Source organism: Citrus clementina, unplaced genomic scaffold (genome assembly GCF_000493195.1).
Source record: "Citrus clementina cultivar Clemenules unplaced genomic scaffold, Citrus_clementina_v1.0 scaffold_8, whole genome shotgun sequence".
NCBI classification, from domain to species: Eukaryota; Viridiplantae; Streptophyta; class Magnoliopsida; order Sapindales; family Rutaceae; genus Citrus; species Citrus x clementina.
The window spans coordinates 3,595-23,869 of NW_006262022.1; the positions used below are offsets into that span (position 1 = coordinate 3,595).

General features: G+C 47.1%; 2 protein-coding genes across 2 annotated transcripts; both read left to right on the plus strand.

Annotated features, from left to right (window-relative positions):
* Window positions 1-11,683: 11,683 nt before the first annotated feature.
* Window positions 11,684-16,956, plus strand: LOC18034746 (histone deacetylase 19). Its single transcript, XM_006422304.2, has 8 exons — window positions 11,684-11,897; window positions 12,228-12,768; window positions 14,307-14,747; window positions 15,118-15,348; window positions 15,874-15,944; window positions 16,025-16,082; window positions 16,444-16,515; window positions 16,638-16,956. Exons 2-8 carry the CDS (start codon window positions 12,241-12,243, stop codon window positions 16,734-16,736), a joined length of 1,500 nt encoding a protein of 499 aa, XP_006422367.1. The 5' UTR covers window positions 11,684-11,897; window positions 12,228-12,240; the 3' UTR covers window positions 16,737-16,956.
* A 617-nt stretch (window positions 16,957-17,573) lies between these two features.
* Window positions 17,574-20,021, plus strand: LOC18035632 (tetraketide alpha-pyrone reductase 1). The gene is made up of 6 exons (XM_006422305.2): window positions 17,574-17,802; window positions 17,961-18,130; window positions 18,293-18,481; window positions 19,141-19,303; window positions 19,384-19,576; window positions 19,684-20,021. The coding sequence occupies exons 1-6, from the start codon at window positions 17,679-17,681 to the stop codon at window positions 19,820-19,822; spliced, it is 978 nt and encodes a 325-aa protein (XP_006422368.1). The 5' UTR covers window positions 17,574-17,678; the 3' UTR covers window positions 19,823-20,021.
* The last annotated feature ends 254 nt before the right edge of the window (window positions 20,022-20,275 follow it).

The following is a 20,275-nucleotide window of genomic DNA, read 5'->3' on the forward strand; positions in this document are numbered from 1 at the left end:
TGGGGGGTGGGAGTTATGTTTAAATGTTTGTCCGCCGGACTCGGAATGGGGCGAGACATTGTAAGGGGCCTCCGTGTTCCCAAAATAGGACGCGGGCACAGCCGCTTCCAAAAATAAGCGCCCGAAGGTCGGGGCGCCAAAACCCCCCAGCGGAAAAAAGCCAAAAAAATGGGTGGGCTATATCCTTGGGCGGTGGGGCTGGCCAAGTTCATCCGCCGGACTCGGAATGGGGCGAGACTTTGCGAGGGGGTTCAGTGTGCCCAAAATAGGCTGCGGGCACAGCCGCGCCCAAAAATAAGCGACCGAAGGTCGGGGCGCCAAAACCCCCCAGCGGAAAAAAACCAAAAAATTGTGTGGGCTATATCCTTGGGCGGTGGGGCTGGCCAAGTTCATCCACCGGACTCGGAATGGGGCGAGACTTTGCGAGGGGGCTCAGTGTACCCGAAATAGGCAGCGGGCACAGCCGCGCCCAAAAATAAGCGACCGAAGGTCGGGGCGCCAAAACCCCCCCCCGGGAAAAAGCCAAAAAAATGGGTGGGCTATATCCTTTGGCGGTGGGGCTGGCCAAGTTCATCTGCCGGACTCAGAATGGGGCGAGACTTTGCGAGGGTGCTCAATGTGCCCAAAATAGGCAGCGGGCACAGCCGCACCCAAAAATAAGCACCCGAAGGTCGAGGCGCCAAAACCCCCCAGCGGATAAAGGCCAAAAAAATGGGTGTGTTATAGCCTTGGGGGGAGGGAGTTAGGTTTAAAAGTTTGTCCGCCGGACTCGGAATGCGGCGAGACTTTGTGAGGGACCTCCGTGTTCCCAAAATAAGACGCGGGCATAGCTGCTTCCAAAAATAAGCGCCCGAAGGTCGGGGCGCCAAAACCCCCCAGCGGAAAAAGGCCAAAAAAATCGGTGGGCTATATCCTTGGGCGGTGGGGCTGGCCAAGTTCATCCGCCGGACTCGGAATGGGGCGAGACTTTACGACGGGGCTCGGTGTGCCCAAAATAGGCCGCGGGCACAGGCGCGCCCAAAAATATGCGCCCGAAGGTCGGGGCGCCAAAACTCCCCAGCGGAAAAAGGCCAAAACAACGGTTGGGCTATAGCCTTGGGGGGTGGGAGTTAGGTTTAAAAGTTTGTCCGCCGGACTCGGAATGGGGCAAGACTTTGCGAGGGGCCTCAGTGTGCCCAAAATAGACCGCAGGCACAGCCGCGTCCAAAAATAAGCGCCCGAAGGTCGGGGCGCCAAAACCCCCCAGCGGAAAAAAGCCAAAAAAATGGGTGGGCTATATCCTTGGGCGGTGGGGATGGCCAAGTTCATCTGCCGGACTCAGAATGAGGCGAGACTTTGCGAGGGGGCTCAATGTGCCCAAAATAGGCAGCGGGCACAGCCGCACCCAAAAATAAGCGCCCGAAGGTCGAGGCGCCAAAACCCCCCAGCGGATAAAGGCCAAAAAAATGGGTGGGTTATAGCCTTGGGGGGAGGGAGTTAGGTTTAAAAGTTTGTCCGCCGGACTCGGAATGGGGCGAGACTTTGCAAGGGGCCTCAGTGTGCCCAATCTAGGCCGCGGACACCGCCGCGCCCAAAAATAAGCTCCCGAAGGTCGGAGCGCCAAAACCTCCCTGCGGAAAAAGGCCAAAAAAACGGGTGGGCTATAGCCTTAGTGGGTGGGAGTTAGGTTTAAATGTTTGTCCGCCGGACTCGGAATGGGGCGAGCCTTTGTGACGGGCCTCCGTGTTCCCAAAATAGGACGCGGGCACAGCCGCTTCCAAAAATACGCGCCCGAAGGTCGGGGTACCAAAACCCCCCAACGGAAAAAGGCCAAAAAAACGGGTGGGCTATAGCCTTGGGGGGTGGGAGTTATGTTTAAATGTTCATCCGCCGGACTCGGAATGGGGCGAGACTTTGCAAGGGGCCTCAGTGTGCCCAATCTAGGCCGCGGACACAGCCGCGCCCAAAAATAAGCTCCCGAAGGTCGGGGCGCCAAAACCTCCCTGCGGAAAAAGGCCAAAAAAATGGGTGGACTATAGCCTTAGTGGGTGGGAGTTAGGTTTAAATGTTTGTCCGCCAGACTCGGAATGGGGCGAGCCTTTGTGATGGGCCTCCGTGTTCCCAAAATAGGACGCGGGCACAGCCGCTACAAAAATAAGCGCCCGAAGGTCATGGCGCCAAAACCCCGCAGCGGAAAAAGGCCAAAAAAATGGGTGGGCTATATCCTTGGGCGGTGGGGCTGGCCAAGTTCATCCGCCGGACTCGGAATGGGGCGAGACTTAGCGAGGGGGCTCAGTGTACCCAAAATAGGACGCGGGCACAGCCGCGCCCAAAAATAAGTGCCCGAAGGTCAGGGTGCCAAAACCCCCCAGCGGAAAAAGGCCAAAAAAACGGGTGGGCTATAGCCTTGCGGGGTGGGAGTTAGGTTTAAATGTTTGTCCGCCGGACTCGGAATGGGGCGAGACTTTGCGAGGGGCCCCAGTCTGCCCAAACTAGGCTGCGGGGACAGCCGTGCCCAAAAATAATCTCCCGAAGGTCGAGGCGCCAAAACCTCCCAGCGGAAAAAGGCCAAAAAAACGGGTGGGCCATAGCCTTGGGGGGTGGGGCTGGCCAAGTTCATCCGCCGGACTCGGAATGGGACGAGACTTAGCGAGGGGGCTCAGTGTACCCAAAATAGGACGCGGGCACAGCCGCGCCCAAAAATACGCGCCCGAAGGTCGGGGTACCAAAACCCCCCAGCGGAAAAAGGCCAAAAAAACGGGTGGGCTATAACCTTGCGGGGTGGGTGTTATGCTTAAATGTTCATCCGCCAGACTCGGAATGGGGCGAGACTTTGCAAGGGGCCTCAGTGTGCCCAATCTAGGCCGCGGACACAGCCGCGCCCAAAAATAAGCTCCCGAAGGTCGGGGCGCCAAAACCTCCCTGCGGAAAAAGGCCAAAAAAACGGGTGGGCTATAGCCTTATTGGGTGGGAGTTAGGTTTAAATGTTTGTCCGCCGGACTCGGAATGGGGCGAGCCTTTGTGACGGGCCTCCGTGTTCCCAAAATAGGACGCGGGCACAGCCGCTTCCAAAAATAAGCGCCCGAAGGTCATGGCGCCAAAACCTCCCAGCGGAAAAAGGCCAAAAAAACAGGTGGGCTATACCCTTGGGGGGTGGGGCTGGCCAAGTTCATCCGCCGGACTCGGAATGGGACGAGACTTAGCGAGGGGGCTCAGTGTACCCAAAATAGGACGCGGGCACAGCCGCGCCCAAAAATAAGTGCCCGAAGGTCAGGGTGCCAAAAACCCCCAGCGGAAAAAGGCCAAAAAAACGGGTGGGCTATAGCCTTGCGGGGTGGGTGTTAGGTTTAAATGTTTGTCCGCCGTACTCGGAATGGGGCGAGACTTTGTGAGGGGCCTCCGTGTTCCCAAACTATGACGCGGGCACAGCCGCTTCCAAAAATAAGCGCCCGAAGGTCATGGCGCCAAAACCCCGCAGCGGAAAAAGGCCAAAAAAATGGGTGGGCTATATCCTTGGGCGGTGGGGCTGGCCAAGTTCATCCGCCGGACTCGGAATGCGGCGAGACTTTGCGATGGGGCTCAGTGTGCCCAAAATAGGCCGCGGGCACAGCCGCGCCCAAAGATAAGCACCCGAAGGTCGGGGCGCCAAAACCCCCCAGCGGAAAAAGGCAAAAAAACGGGTGGGCTATAACCTTGGGGGGTGGGAGTTAGGTTTAAAAGTTTGTCCACCGGACTCGGAATGGGGCGAGACTTTGTGAGGGGCCTCCGTGTGCCCAAAATAGGCCGCGGGCACAGCCGCGCCAAAAAATAAGCTCCCGACGGTCGGGGTGCCAAAACCTCCCTGCGGAAAAAAGCCCAAAAAATGGGTGGGCTATAGCCTTGGGGGGTGGGAGTTAGGTTTAAAAGTTTGTCCACCGGACTCGGAATGGGGCGAGACTTTGCGAGGGGCCTCCGTGTGCCCAAACTATGCCACGGGCACAAGCGCTCCAAAAAATAAGCTCCCGAAGGTCAGGGCGCCAAAACCTCCCTGCGGAAAAAGGCCAAAAAAACGGGTGGGCTATAGCCTTAGGGGGTGGGGCTGGCCAAGTTCATCCGCTGGACTCGGAATGGGGCGAGACTTTGCGAGGGGCCTCCGTGTGCCCAAACTAGGCCGCGGGGACACCAGTGCCCAAAAATAATCTCCTGAAGGTCGAGGCGCCAAAACCTCCCAGCGGAAAAAGGCCAAAAAAACGGGTGGGCTATAGCCTTGGGGGGTGGGGCTGGCCAAGTTCATCCGCCGGACTCGGAATGGGGCGAGACTTAGCGAGGGGGCTCAGTGTACCCAAAATAGGACGCGGGCACAGCCGCGCCCAAAAATAAGTGCCCGAAGGTCAGGGTGCCAAAACCCCCCAGCGGAAAAAGGCCAAAAAAACGGGTGGGCTATAGCCTTAGTGGGTGGGAGTTAGGTTTAAATGTTTGTCCGCCGGACTCGGAATGGGGCGAGCCTTTGTGACGGGCCTCCGTGTTCCCAAAATAGGACGCGGGCACAGCCGCTTCCAAAAATACGCGCCCGAAGGTCGGGGTACCAAAACCCCCCAACGGAAAAAGGCCAAAAAAACGGGTGGGCTATAGCCTTGGGGGGTGGGAGTTATGTTTAAATGTTCATCCGCCGGACTCGGAATGGGGCGAGACTTTGCAAGGGGCCTCAGTGTGCCCAATCTAGGCCGCGGACACAGCCGCGCCCAAAAATAAGCTCCCGAAGGTCGGGGCGCCAAAACCTCCCTGCGGAAAAAGGCCAAAAAAATGGGTGGACTATAGCCTTAGTGGGTGGGAGTTAGGTTTAAATGTTTGTCCGCCAGACTCGGAATGGGGCGAGCCTTTGTGATGGGCCTCCGTGTTCCCAAAATAGGACGCGGGCACAGCCGCTACAAAAATAAGCGCCCGAAGGTCATGGCGCCAAAACCCCGCAGCGGAAAAAGGCCAAAAAAATGGGTGGGCTATATCCTTGGGCGGTGGGGCTGGCCAAGTTCATCCGCCGGACTCGGAATGCGGCGAGACTTTGCGAGGGGGCTCAGTGTGCCCAAAATAGACCGCGGGCACAGCCGCGCCAAAAAATAAGCACCCGAAGGTCGGGGCGCCAAAACCCCCCAGCGGAAAAAGGCCAAAAAAACGGGTGGGCTATAGCCTTGGGGGGTGGGAGTTAGGTTTAAAAGTTTGTCCGCCGGACTCGGAATGGGGCGAGCCTTTGTGACGGGCCTCCGTGTTCCCAAAATTGGCCGCGGGCACAGCCATTTCCAAAAATACGCGCCCGAAGGTCGGGGTACCAAAACCCCCCAGCGGAAAAAGGCCAAAAAAACGGGTGGGCTATAGCCTTGGGGGGTGGGAGTTATGTTTAAATGTTCATCCGCCGGACTCGGAATGGGGCGAGACTTTGCAAGGGGCCTCAGTGTGCCCAATCTAGGCCGCGGACACAGCCGCGCCCAAAAATAAGCACCCGAAGGTCGGGGCGCCAAAACCCCCCAGCGGAAAAAGGCCAAAAAAACGGGTGGGCTATAGCCTTAGGGGGTGGGAGTTAGTTTTAAATGTTTGTCCGCCGGACTCGGAATGGGGCGAGACTTTGCGAGGGGCCTCAGTGTGCCCAAACTAGGCCGTGGGGACAGCCGCGCCCAAAAATAATCTCCCGAAGGTCGAGGCGCCAAAAGCCCGCAGCGGAAAAAGGCCAGAAAAACGGGTGGGCTATAGCCTTGGGGGGTGGGGCTGGCCAAGTTCATCCGCCGGACTCGGAATGGGACGAGACTTAGCGAGGGGGCTCAGTGTACCCAAAATAGGACGCGGGCACAGCCGCGCCCAAAAATAAGTGCCCGAAGGTCAGGGTGCCAAAAACCCCCAGCGGAAAAAGGCCAAAAAAACGGGTGGGCTATAGCCTTGCGGGGTGGGTGTTAGGTTTAAATGTTTGTCCGCCGTACTCGGAATGGGGCGAGACTTTGTGAGGGGCCTCCGTGTTCCCAAACTATGACGCGGGCACAGCCGCTTCCAAAAATAAGCGCCCGAAGGTCATGGCGCCAAAACCCCGCAGCGGAAAAAGGCCAAAAAAATGGGTGGGCTATATCCTTGGGCGGTGGGGCTGGCCAAGTTCATCCGCCGGACTCGGAATGCGGCGAGCCTTTGCGAGGGGGCTCAGTGTGCCCAAAATAGGCCGCGGGCACAGCCGCGCCCAAAAATAAGCGCCCGAAGGTCGGGGCGCCAAAACCCCCCAGCGGAAAAAGGCCAAAAAAACGGGTGGGCTATAGCCTTGGGGGGTGGGAGTTAGGTTTAAAAGTTTGTCCGCCGGACTCGGAATGGGGTGAGACTTTGCGAGGGGCCTCCGTGTGCCCAAAATAGGCCGCGGGCACAGCCGCGCCAAAAAATAAGCTCCCGAAGGTCGGGGCGCCAAAACCTCCCTGCGGAAAAAACCCCAAAAAATGGGTGGGCTATAGCCTTGGGGGGTGGGAGTTAGGTTTAAAAGTTTGTCCGCCGGACTCGGAATGGGGCGAGACATTGTGAGGGGCCTCCGTGTGCCCAAACTAGGCCACGGGCACTGGCGCGCCAAAAAATAAGCTCCCGAAGGTCGGGGCGCCAAAAACTTCCCTACGGAAAAAGGCCAAAAAAACGGGTGGGCTATAGCCTTGGGGGGTGGTGCTGGCAAAGTTCATCCGCCGGACTCGGAATGGGGCGAGACTTATCGAGGGGGCTCAGTGTGCCCAAACTAGGCCACGGGCACTGGCGCGCCAAAAAATAAGCTCCCGAAGGTCGGGGCGCCAAAACTTCCCTACGGAAAAAGGCCAAAAAAACGGGTGGGCTATAGCCTTGGGGGGTGGTGCTGGCAAAGTTCATCCGCCGGACTCGGAATGGGGCGAGACTTAGCGAGGGGGCTCAGTGTGCCCAAAATAGGCCGCGGGCACAGCCGCGCCCAAAGGTCGGGGCGCCAAAACCCCCCGGCGGAAAAAGGACAAAAAAACGGGTGGGCTATAGCCTTGGGGGGTGGGAGTTAGGTTTAAAAGTTTGTCCGCCGGACTCGGAATGGGGCGAGACTTTGCGAGGGGCCTCCGTGTGCCCAAACTAGGCCGCGGGCACAGCCGCGCCCAAAAATAAGCACCCGAAGGTCGGGGCTCAAAAACCTCCCTGCGGAAAAAGGCCAAAAAAACGGGTGGGCTATAGCCTTGGGGGGTGGGGCTGGCCAAGTTCATCCGCTGGACTCGGAATGGGGCGAGACTTTGCGAGGGGTCTCGGGGCGCTCGGACGGAGTCGCGGGCAGAACCCCACTCAAAAAGAGTGCCCGCAGGTCGGGGAGCCAAACGCCCCCAGGGCGCCGGGACAGTTGTGATATAGCCTTGGTGGGGGGCGGCAAGGTGTGGCCTCTGCGGGACTCGGAATGGGGCAAGGCCTTGCGAGGGGCCTCGGGGTGCCCGGGGGATTCCCAGATAAAGCCCTGCCCAAAAATAGTGCCCGCAAGTCGGGGGGCAAAGGCCTCAGGGGCGTTAAGACGGATCTGCTATAGCCTTGGAGGAGGGCGGCGGGGAATGCCCTCCGCAGGACTCGGAATGGGACAAGGCTTTGCGAGGACCCTCGAGGCGCCCGCAGGGTAGTACGGTCAAAGTCCCGCCCAAAAATAGGTCCCGCAGGTCAGGAGGCCAAACACCTCTTGGTCCCCGTGACAGGTGTGCTGCCTTAGTGGGGGGCGGCGTGGTGTGGCCTTCGCGGGACTCGTAATCAGGCAAGGCTTTGCGGGGGGCCTTGGGGCGTCGAGGGAGAGTCGCGGGCAGAGGACCCCCTAAATTAGTGCCTGCATGTCGAAGGGCCAAACGCCCCTGGGGCGCCGTGACGGGTGTGCTATTGCCTTGGTGGGGGGCGCCTCTGCGGGGTTCAGAATTGGGCAAGGCCTTGCGAGGGCCCTCGGGGAGCTCGCTGGGTGGTACGGACAGGGCCCCTTCTAAAACTAGGGCCCGTAGGTCGGGGGGCCAAAGGCCTCAAGGGTGCCGAGACAGTGTGCTATAGCCTTGGTAGGGGGCGGCAGGGTGTGGCCTCAGAGGGACTCGGAATTGTGCAAAACTTTGCAATGGCCCTCGAGGCTCCCGAGGGGGGTCGCGGGCAGAGCCACTCCAAAACATAGTGCCTGCAAGTTGGGGGGCTTAACGTCCCCAGGGCGCCGTGACGGGTGTGCTACTGGCTTGGTGGAAGCAGCTGGGCGTGGCCTCCGCGGGACTCGGAATGGTGCAAGGCCTTTGGAGGGGGCTCAGGAAGCCCGGGGGGAGTCGTGGGCAATGCCCCGCCCAAACATAATGCCCGCAAGTCAGGGGGCCAAACGCCCCGTGGGCGCCGTAATGGGTGTGCTATAACCTTAGTGGGGGCGGCTCGGCGTGGCCTCCGCGGGGCTCGGAGTTGGGCAAGGCTTTGCGAGGGCTCTCAGGGCGCCCGTGGGGAGGAACGGGTAGAGCCCCGCCCAAAAATAGTGCCCGCAGGTCGGGGGGCCAAACCCCCTCGGGGTGCCGTGACGGGTGTGCTATAGGCTATGTGGGGGGGGCTCGGCGTTGCCTCCGTGGGGCTCGGAGTTGGGCAAGGCTTTGCGAGGGCCCTTAGGGCACCCGAGGGGAGCAACGGGCATAGCCCCGCTAAAAAATAGTGCTCATATTTCGGGGAGCCAAACGCCCCCGTGGCGCTGTGATGGGTGTGCTATAGCCTTGGTAGGGGGCGCCTCTGCAGGGCTGAGAATTGGGCAAGGCCTTGCGAGAGTCCTCGGGGTGCCCGCGGGGTGGTGCGGACAGAGCCCCTTCTAAAACTAGTACCCGCAGGTCGGGGGGCAAAAGGCCCCAAGGGCGTCGAGATGGGTTTGCGATAGCCTTGGTGGGGGGCTACTGGGCGTGGCCTCCGCGGGGCTCGGATTTGAGTAAGGGTTTGCGAGGGCCCTCAGGGCGCCCGCGGGATGATGTGGGCAGATCCCCACCTTATAATAGTGCCCGCAGGTCGGGGGGCCAAAGTCCCCAGGGGCGTGCGAGAAGGGTGTGCTATAGCCTTGGTGGGGGTGAGGGGTGTGGCCTCCGCAGGACTCATAAAGGGGCAAGGCTTTTCGAGGGGCCTCACGATACCCGGGGGGAGGTGTGTACGAAGGCCCGCCCCAAAATAGTGCCCACAAGGCAGGGGCCAAAGTCCCCAAGGGCGCCGAGACAGGTGTGGTATAACCTTGGTGGGGGTAGGGGGTGGGGGTGTGGTCTCCTCGGTACTTGGAAAGAGAAACAACTTTTTGAGGGGCCTCGCGGCGCTCGGGGGGAAGTACGTGTAGAGGCCCGCCCCAAAATAGTGCCCACAAGGCAGGGGCCAAAGGCCCCAAGGGCGCCGAGACGGGTGTGGTATAACCTTGGTGGGGGTGGGGGTGGGGGTGTGGTCTCCTCGGTACTTGGAAAGAGAAACAACTTTTTGAGGGGCCTCGCGGCGCTCGGGGGGAGGTACGTGTAGAGGCCCGCCCCAAAATAGTGCCCGCTGGGCAGGGGGTCAATGGCCCCAAGGGCGCCGAGACCGGTGTGCTATGGCCTTGGTGGGGAGTGGTGATGGGGAGGAGGGTGTGGCCTCCCCGGGACTCGAAAAGGGGTACAACATTTCGAGGGGCCTTGCAATTCCCGAGGGGAGGTCCATCACTAAAACCACCTGTAAATTTAAGGGGCCGCTCTAGAACGATAGGTCCATGGGCTTTTTCTTAGGGCTCCTGCATCGCCTTGAACATCCTTCTTGTTGCCGCCAACCTCCATCTTCTCCAGCCGCTACTACACTTCTTCCATCTGCCGCTGCAAAGGCTAATTCAGGCACTAAATTTGATTGCTTTAATAAAAGCCTACAACTTCTAATCATCGTTGAGAAGTTGGGTGCTTGTCGAATTGTTCTTGTGTAGGGATGGCAATGGGCACTACCTGTAGCGGGTTTTCCATTACCAAACCCAAACCCACACAAAATTTAAATAACTAAAACCCTCGCAACCGGTAGCGGGTTTTAATTTTTTTTAAGAAAACCCACCCGCTGCGAGTTTTGACAATTGTCAAACCCGCAATGGTATCCGACAGATTTTTTGCGGGTTTGTACATTTAAAATCACAAATGTTCAACATATAAATTTACAATAATAATCTCAAATTCCACATAACATACTTAATTTTAAATTTAACCAATGTAAATGAAAAATTGAAGTTTCAACATCAATCCAATACAAATTCTCAAATTTAAGTGTAAAATACACAAATCCTTTAAAAAAAACCACAATCTAATATCTAAAAATAACAATTATATTTCATATTACCATTCAACACAAGCTCCAAGAGAATATATTCATTTCATTCACCATCATTAGCACCCATCCAACATGATGCCTACAATAATGATTAAGATTAATATTTTCCAAAGAATAATACTTTTCAAATATTAATTCGAAGAAAAAAATTATAGTAATGAAATAATTCATGCATTAAGTTAAAACAATATAGACCATACAAAAACATTTTGGTTATTTGGCACTTTGCATAATTGCATTATTTTCTTTATATATTTTTTAGATTTAAATATTTTTTAATTAAAAATATTTTTTAAAAAATATTGTGGGTTTAGTGGGTATCCATGCGGGTATCCGCCGGATATTAGGCTAATACCAAACACACTCGTATCCAAGTGCGGGTTTTAATTTGTAATACTAAAATCACCCGCAACCCGCAAAAGTATCCACAATTGACGGGTTTTGACGGGTGGATTTTGACGGGTTTGCGAGCGCAATTGTCATCCCTATTCTTGTGGACCATTGCAAACCTACAATGATACCACTTTACTCAAAACAAAAGTAAACAAAGAACGACTCTTCTCAAAGAGAATTTTTTTCTTTTTTAATTACGAAAACAACCAACCAAGATAACTAGAGTTCAACTCTCTCTTATACTAAAATCCTAAATAACGTGAATTTACCAAACATGGTGGGAGTATATATACAAGATCTTAATTTAGTCCACGATTGCTACGTGTGTGAAGCTTGTATTGAGATTATTGGGGTGACATTACACCTTGTTTGTATGTTTATATATGTAAGGGAAATTATCTATCGCCTGCCTGTTTGTTTTGCCTTTTTTCAAAAATACACAAACATTTCTTTTTCAGCGCGCCACCTGAAAGGTGGATGCTAGAAACATGAGAAAAATAGTGTTTATTGCTTGCTAAATTTAGAAAATTTGTATTTATTTTTTTGAAGAAAAATAGTGTTTGTTGCTTGCAAGATTTAGAAAAATTGTATTTATTTTTTCTCTTTCAATTGAATTAAACAATATCAATTTTCTTTTTTTTAATTTTCAAATCATGTTAAATGACGTCGTTTTAATCTTCTTTAAAAAAACAATTAGCATAATATAGCATAATTTTACATATTCAAATGAAATGCTCATTTTACCCTCTAACATCAGTAATTTTCTAACAGCGGTTAGATGAAAGTGGACGAGTGCAATAAAAGGTAAATTTCAAGTGGCGCGTTGAAAAAAAAAAGTGTTTGTATATTTTTAAAAATAGCAAAACAAATAAGTAAATGGTGATTTTTTTTCATATATATATGTATAGAGAGAGAGAGACACACACACACATATATAAGTTGTACTATTAAACAATAATTTCATGTAATAAAAAAATGCTATCCGCTTGAATAGTGTCAAACTAAAATAATGAGTTGCCCGAACCGAACTGAAGGATTATGATTGGTGGTTTGAGTTTTTCACTTAAAATTTTCAAATATCTCGTCTCGTCTCGTGATAACACGATTTTGGATTAGCAGCTTCTATTCTACACGCTGCATTACGCAAGTTCAGCCCCGTCTTTTTATTCTCTTGAGGTCTCGTCCCGTTGCATTCTTAGTTAGTGTTGGCTCTCCCAGTAAGTGCCGGCCCCAAGGTAATTCTAAAATGAACCCTCTTTGTTTTATTTTGTTTATTTAATTTTTTGGTTTCGCTTTTTAAAGATTGAGGTTTGTGTGGTATTGATATTGGATACACCGATGCTTGTATTTTGTTGATTCATTATTGCAAATCTGAATCCTTTTTCCTTTTTGCTAATTAACGACTACATAGTTTTCAAACATTCAAACCATTTTGCTTTTTCACATCACCTCTGTAAACCGTAATTTATTCAATTTTTTTTTCCTTTTAGGTTACCAGCGCTGATTCTGATTCTTCATATAACGAAGCAAATCTGACTATTTGATTTTTTTTTAATAAAAAGCAGAAATATTATTCATATGGACACTGGAGGCAATTCTTTACCATCTGGTACTGATGGCGTTAAGAGAAAGGTGTGTTATTTCTACGACCCAGAGGTGGGCAATTACTACTATGGACAGGGTCACCCAATGAAACCCCATCGCATTCGTATGACCCATGCCCTTCTCGCCCACTACGGCTTGCTTCAGAACATGCAGGTCCTCAAACCTTTTCCTGCTAGGGAAAGGGATCTTTGCCGCTTCCATGCCGATGATTATGTCTCCTTCCTCAGGAGTATCACCCCTGAGACTCAGCAGGATCAGCTTAGGCAGCTCAAGCGCTTTAATGTTGGTGAAGATTGCCCTGTCTTTGACGGTCTTTTCTCCTTCTGTCAAACTTATGCTGGGGGCTCTGTTGGTGGTGCTGTCAAGTTGAATCACGGCCTCTGTGATATTGCTATCAACTGGGCCGGTGGCCTTCATCATGCTAAGAAATGTGAAGCTTCCGGATTCTGTTATGTCAATGACATTGTCTTGGCCATTTTGGAGCTACTTAAGCAGCATGAGGTTTGTTCCAAACTTCCAAATTTTTGCTTCATTTTCTCATAAAAATTCCCCTATATTCTTGTACTGTTGTAGACATGTTTTGATGGCATTAACATTGGTTTTGCATCCTACATTTTTGGCACGGGCACGGGCACGGGCACGGGCATGGGCATGGGCATGAGTGTTATCTTTCTGGACGCCTTTGAGCGTTGTTCACATCAATTCACCAGAATCTTTGTGTTGATTCATGGGCATGAGTCTATAATTTTGATTTTCTTTTGCAAAAAATTACATTGAATGTTCGGTGAGTTTTGCTTGCTTGTAGGTTAACTATAGATATAAAACACAGTGATGAAAACAATGACTGTTTTTATGCTTCTTTTTCAAACAAGCACAGTAGCTTGCAAACTTCACAAATCCTTATGCGGAAACGCAAGTGAATACTTTTCTTTTTCTATAACCATGACTATTTGGCTGAAACAGCGAATTCACTTCATATCTGCTGGGGAGAACTTCATTTTTTTTTTTTTTTTTTTTTTCATATAGCTGTTAGAACTTAGTTGCTAAATATATGACATTTATTGCATATTATTGAGTATGAGAAATGGAACATTTCTCTTTTTTGAAGAATTGTGGTATAGAGTCCATTTTCTTGCTTCGCTTTGGGCTTCAGTGTCTAAGGAGTTCCAGGATTCATCTTTTTTCTTCATTCATCTAAATTGGGAGGGGGTTTTGAGATGGGGTGTTAAAGTCGGAATAGCATTGTACAGGGATGGCTGGCTATGCTTTTGTATAGCACTGAAAGCTTATCATTTTTGTTTTCTTAGTGGACAACTGGTCCACTCTCTATTTTGATTTTCCTCTATTAGTAAACTTTTGAGTTTCATATTAAAAACCAATATGAGAAATGGAACTACTCCATATAAGTCCAGGTCCAACATTTCAATTGTGACATATGACTTTCTGTCTTTATTTCTCTCTCTCTCTCTCTCTCTCTCTCTCTCTCTCTCTCTCTCTCTCTCTCTGTATGATTATTTAGGACTTTATGAGGATATCACTTCATGCAAGAAACTTCGTTGACAAATGCTTTTAATCTTGGTTAAACTTTGGATTTTGTTTCAAGGATAGTTCTTATAATGTGGGAGTTATTCCAGTTCTGGCGGTATCAAGATACACTAATCCCTCCTTTTTTTCCCTTCACCATTTTTTGATTAGGGTCTTTGCAGACTACACATTTACCAATAATTGTTGATTTAACTGTAAGGTACATTTGGTTTGACTTTGAATTTGTCTTTTTGGTGACACACTGTGAATTGAGCTTTAGATACCATCTTATTATTGGTAACCAAATGTTGATGGCTGGAACAGTCAACAGAGACAAACTATTTTTGTGTTACTGCTATGCTATTTATGCATTTTGTTTTGGAATTTGATCTAATTTTTTGACTAAATGACCTCTCTGATGATTTTAACATTATATCTAGTTAATTATTCGGTGCCTGGTTATGTAACTACCTTACCCATATGTCAGCTAACATTATACTTAATCTGTCTTGCAGCGTGTATTATATGTAGATATTGATATCCATCATGGAGATGGCGTGGAGGAAGCATTTTATACAACTGATAGGGTAATGACTGTTTCATTCCATAAGTTCGGAGATTATTTTCCTGGTACAGGGGATATACGTGATATTGGTTATTCGAAAGGAAAGTTCTACTCCCTTAATGTTCCTCTTGATGATGGTATCGATGATGAGAGCTACCATTACTTGTTCAAACCGATAATCGGAAAAGTGATGGAAGTTTTTAGACCTGGTGCTGTGGTCCTCCAATGTGGTGCTGACTCATTGTCTGGGGATAGGTTAGGATGCTTCAATCTTTCAATTAAAGGTCATGCAGAATGTGTCAAATTTATGAGATCATTCAATGTGCCTCTGTTGCTGCTGGGTGGTGGTGGTTACACTATTCGGAATGTTGCTCGTTGCTGGTGCTACGAGGTATTACTTCACTCTTAATATCACATTGTTCATTGATAAAAGGCTGTAAATGGTTAAATTCTAATGCATTTGGTCCCTCAGGACAGTGTTTGCCAGTTAAAAGTAGTTCAGTCACATCAGGCTAGCAAACTTTGCAATTGTTTCAATATTTGAATCAATTTATTTGTGTCGGAATTCGACTTAAATGAGAAGATGTCGAACGGTTGTATAAGAAGGGCAGCATGATTTCTGGCCTCTATATTGGATTTTTTTTTTTTTTCTAACAAAGCATATATGTTAGTTATAAAGTCCCACGATCTTGTGTCTTTTCTTTTGGGATCCGGCTGTATCTTTGTTATCTTATATTGTTAATGCATTTTATGCAAGGCAGACAGGAGTTGCACTTGGAGTAGAGGTTGATGACAAGATGCCACAGCATGAGTATTATGAGTATTTTGGTCCTGACTATACTCTTCATGTTGCTCCCAGTAACATGGAGAATAAGAATTCGCGCCAGTTGCTTGAGGAAATAAGGAATAAGCTTCTCGAATATCTCTCAAAGCTTCAACATGCACCCAGTGTCCAGTTTCAGGAAAGACCACCTGATTCTGAACTTCCAGAGGTGTGTTCTTCCACAGTGTTCTTCCACAATGTATTGTGTTACATCTATTTGTCTTGTTCTTCCATATGTTACTGCCTTTAAATAGTCATATTTGTAGATTATTTATTGTCGAAGAAGAAGAAGAAGAAGAGGGGGGGTGGAAGAAATTAAAGAAAAAACTTATTTGACATGTGATGGTGTGTTGCTGTTCTCTGTTATAGGTTCTGCATCTTATTCTGGTCATGAAATCTAGTACCATTGTGATGTGAATTTTTTTTTTTTTGGGTGACTGCTTACATAATCAATTCACTCTTTATTCCAAGTACTGATGTATTGAGAAAGTGGAAACTTAAATTTCTGTTACACGCCGGAGTTGATGTGGTTGATAGATTCAGTTTTTCTTCACTTTTCATTCATTTATTAGCGTCTAATGAAGTTATGCTAGTACTAAACCTTCCACACTTTTCATTCATTTATCAGCGTCTAATGAAGTTATGCTAGTACTAAACCTTCTGTGTAATATACTGATTGTTTGATATTATTCAGGCGGATGAAGATCAGGAGGATGGCGATGAGAGATGGGATCCAGATTCTGACATGGATGTTGATGATGAACGGTAACTTGTTTAGCCTCTTAGTTACTTCTGGTTTTCTTGTACTATCATCTTTGTAGTTTACTAATTTGTGATTAATACAGAAAGTCCCTACCAAACAGAGTTAAGAGAGAAGCAGTTGAACCTGAGCAAAAAGATCGGGTATGCTCTATTCTGTTTGATTTTTCTCAGACTACCTTGCTCCCTTACCTTCTCTTCACTTTTAAGGTTTGGATGAGGCACATATGATAATTGTTGATATTTGTCTGTGAATTTGTAAATCTGATGTGCGATGGCAGAGAAGTTGAACTTTATTCTTGAGGACTTTATATTACATTGTTAACTTTTTCAGAAAGCCTAAAGTTTTTCAAATGAACTCTTTCCATTCCATGATAGCCCTGTATTCATGGTCCAGTACTCCAATTAACCCCCAAGGCATTTGTATATATTTTGTGCTAATTCTAATTCGTAAATTTATTTTCTGCAACTTTTTTCTAATGCTCTGGCTTGCTTTTTCTCTCAGGAGGGCCTTAAAGGAATGGCCGAGCAAGCTAGAGGCTTCGACATGATTGCAGACGATTCTATAAGCACAAAGGTGGGGTTAAAACATGCGAGATCAGACAAGAAATAACGGTGCTCATAGACAAATTGAAGTCATCATATTTGTTTATAGATGCCTCCACTCAAAATATTTTTGTTTGATGTTGGCACCTGCAGGTTTTAGATATGAGTTCAATGCCAATTGATGAACCGAGCATCAAAGTTGAACAAGAAAACATGAGCAAGGCATCTGATCACATGTACCCGCATTCGTAACTAAACTTTATCTCAGCATCGACATCTGCTATACGAATTATGTGTTTTAGACATGAAAACCTGATTGGTTGTTCCAAACATCGCTTTCCAAGTTATATTTCTCCAATCAGTCTAATGTATTGAAGTATAAAACTTCTGTCTTAGCAAAATGTCAAACTTATTTTCTTTGATATTTATCCTCGTGCTTGGGCGCAAGAGTAGTTTATGTCTTGTGAATAAATTATTCTTGTTATAAAATAGTTCTGGACTGAAATACCAGATTTCCTTATATTTTTTTGGTGCGTTCAAGGATAAAAAATATCTAATTAAACCTAACCTAAGATGCTTGCCGTACCGAAATAATTTGAATAGGTCGATAGAATCCGGATAAAAAATTTTAAAAAAATTATATTTCACAGCGGAATCAAAATATAAAAGTAGTAAGAAATACATTCTTTTGCCAAAAACATTATATACAAACATTTTATATATGTATTATTTGTTAATTCACCTAAGATTTATCATTTAGTAAGTCCCATTAGAAGGATACACAATTAAATAACATGAATTTTAAATCATTTATAATAAAAAATTCATAGGTCCTGTCAGATAGCACCTGTCAAGAAGGTGAGGTGTACGCCCATCTCACACAAACCTTTTCACATTCGTTACCAACAAGGTACTTGTAATTCAGTAAGGTAAAAGTTAGTTGGCTTATTAAACAGATTGTTGTTGAAAGATTAACCCGCAGGAATTGAATGAACCACCTTATCCATAAATATAATTTAACTATTAAATTCAAGACTCAAAAGAAAGCCAAGGCATGGCGGAATGTGTTCGTGTATAAATGCTGCAAGGCATTTAGGCTGCAGGACAAAGGCAAATTAGGCAATGCTCAAATAATATATTTATGTAAATATACATCGGGCTAAGCTCTCTTTTATTTGGCAAGGCGATATAGCGATGGCAATGGATCAAATAAACGGGAAGGTGTGCGTGACAGGTGCTTCTGGCTATTTGGCATCTTGGCTTGTTAAGCGTCTTCTCTTAGCTGGTTATCATGTCACTGGAACCGTTAGAGATCCAGGTAGCTAGCTAGCATGCATATGTATATGTGTAACATTTGTATATATATGGTATCGCGGACTCTCTTTGCAATTAATTAAACCATCATCGATTCGATAGCCCACTTAATTTCAATATACGTAATGTGCCTGTGTAAATATATGTGCATGTGGCATGCAGGAAATGAAAGGAAGTTAGCGCATTTATGGAGACTGGAAGGAGCAAAGGAGAGACTACAAATCGTGAGGGCAAATTTGATGGATGAAGGAAGCTTTGATGACGCTATCAACGGATGCCAAGGAGTCTTTCACACTGCTTCCCCTGTCCTCAAACCTTCTTCCAATCCAAAGGCATGCTTAATTAATCAATTGCTCCCACGCAAGCATGCATACTCTATATATATATACACACACACACAAACATACATACATACATACATACATATATATATATTAATATATTAATATATCGTGCGTGCATGATATCAATCACCAACATGCATGTACTTACAGGCTGAAATCATAGAACCAGCAGTCAATGGTACCCTGAATGTGCTACGTTCATGCCAAAAAAATCCATCTCTGAGGCGTGTGGTTCTTACCTCATCTTCTTCTACTGTGAGGATAAGATATGATTTTGATTCCAAAATACCTCTTGACGAATCATCTTGGAGCTCTGTTGACCTCTGCGAGTCACTTCAGGTGTAGTCTAGTGACTATATTTTATTAACAATTAATATAATTTTACGCTCCTGAACGTGTTTATAAATAATTATCATAACATCAAAGAGATATCTTATATATATATATATATATACACACACATTCTCGGGTGCAGACGCCCATAGTTTTTTTAATACAGACACATTTTTAAACCATGCGGTTTAAAAATGTTAGTTATAACATATATATAAATCATTCTCTAGTGAGAGTATCTTCCCTTTGTTAAAGTGAGGATGTTTAAAAATAAAAACTATATATATATATATATTCTATACATTAATAGTAAAAAAAATACAGATTTTAAAATTGTATTTTTTAAATTTTAATAACATTCTCACGTTAATTTCAATAGAAAAAGAGTATATATATATATATATATATATACATACACACACACATGCATATATGCAAGAGTAGTTTTGGAAAGCTTATCAAGTAGCAGTCGTAGATCGTATATACATAACATATAATACAGATATAATTATTTAATTAGCAACACGTACAGTGACAGTGCTAATTGGGGGCCATTAACATAATTATAAGTATTGTCCCTGTTAGTGTTACTTTTATGGATCTTGCAGCTAATGATATTTGCTCTGATCTATCTGTTTCTTCGTAACTACGTACTACGTAAAAAGATATGGTATGCTCTATCAAAAATCCTAGCTGAGAAAGCTGCATGGGAATTCTGTGGCCATAACGGGATTGACTTAGTTACCATTCTACCCTCTTTCGTTATTGGACCTAGTTTGCCACCTGACCTATGTTCTACTGCATCCGATGTTCTTGGCTTACTCAAAGGTATGTTATATATGTCTATACCATATATATGTTGACACTATGTAATGTACTCTCGAACCAACCAATTGGTAAACGGACAGGCGAAAAGGAGAAATTTCAATGGCACGGAAGGATGGGATACGTTCACATCGATGATGTAGCGCTTTGCCACATCCTTGTTTATGAACACCAAAATAGTCACGGGCGATACCTTTGTAGCTCAACCGTTGTGGATAATAATGAGTTAGTATCCTTGTTATCAACACGCTATCCTTTGCTTCCCATCCCAGAAAGGTACGTTGCTTGGATAGCTAGATGTGTGTGTGTGTTGAGTCGTTAATTTGTTGTCTTGCTTTTTTTTCTCTTCCTTTCTGCTTACATTTATTAATTAATTAATTCAGGTTTGAGCTACTAGACAGACCATACTATGAGTTCAACACGTCAAAGTTGACTAGTCTGCTGGGATTCAAGTTCAAGTCTATTGAAGAGATGTTTGATGATTGCATTGCTTGGTTTGATGAGCAAGGCTATCTTTGCTGATCAGCATATATAACACCAGTACTGCAGTAGTGCTTGTGGATATATAACGTAATAATTATTTATACATGTAGCTGCTTGAAATTGCAGTTTGATGCTGCCATCCCAGAACATCAGCAATCCAATATACTTGATCAATCAAGCTAGTAGACTGTAGACTCATGAAGGATGCAATTAATGAAAGCATTATTTAAATTGATGATATGGACTGCAGCTAGTTAATATTTTGATTTTCATATGCTCTGCAGAAATCAAGAAAGGGGGGTGCTATATATAGTATCAATCTCTCTTTAACATTGGCATATGCATAGGTAGCTAGGTAGGCAGGTGTCATGAGTTCTGTCTCCTATTCATTTCATGGATATGATATTCACTGAGGCTGAGATATATAGCAACCACAAAATCATGGGTAGCCAAGACCCACAAATAAACCCGTAATACACACATTAAATTATT

Excerpts from the sequence above, each read along its gene's own strand:
- LOC18035632 (XM_006422305.2), top strand. The coding sequence starts at position 17,679 with ATGGCAATGGATCAAATAAACGGGAAGGTGTGCGTGACAGGTGCTTCT. Across the intron at positions 18,482-19,140 it reads ACCTCTGCGAGTCACTTCAG|ATATGGTATGCTCTATCAAA; the intron begins GTGTAGTCTAGT and ends CTACGTAAAAAG. Across the intron at positions 19,304-19,383 it reads TGTTCTTGGCTTACTCAAAG|GCGAAAAGGAGAAATTTCAA; the intron begins GTATGTTATATA and ends GTAAACGGACAG.
- LOC18034746 (XM_006422304.2), top strand. The coding sequence starts at position 12,241 with ATGGACACTGGAGGCAATTCTTTACCATCTGGTACTGATGGCGTTAAG. Across the intron at positions 15,945-16,024 it reads ATGGATGTTGATGATGAACG|AAAGTCCCTACCAAACAGAG; the intron begins GTAACTTGTTTA and ends TGATTAATACAG. Across the intron at positions 16,083-16,443 it reads AACCTGAGCAAAAAGATCGG|GAGGGCCTTAAAGGAATGGC; the intron begins GTATGCTCTATT and ends TTTTTCTCTCAG.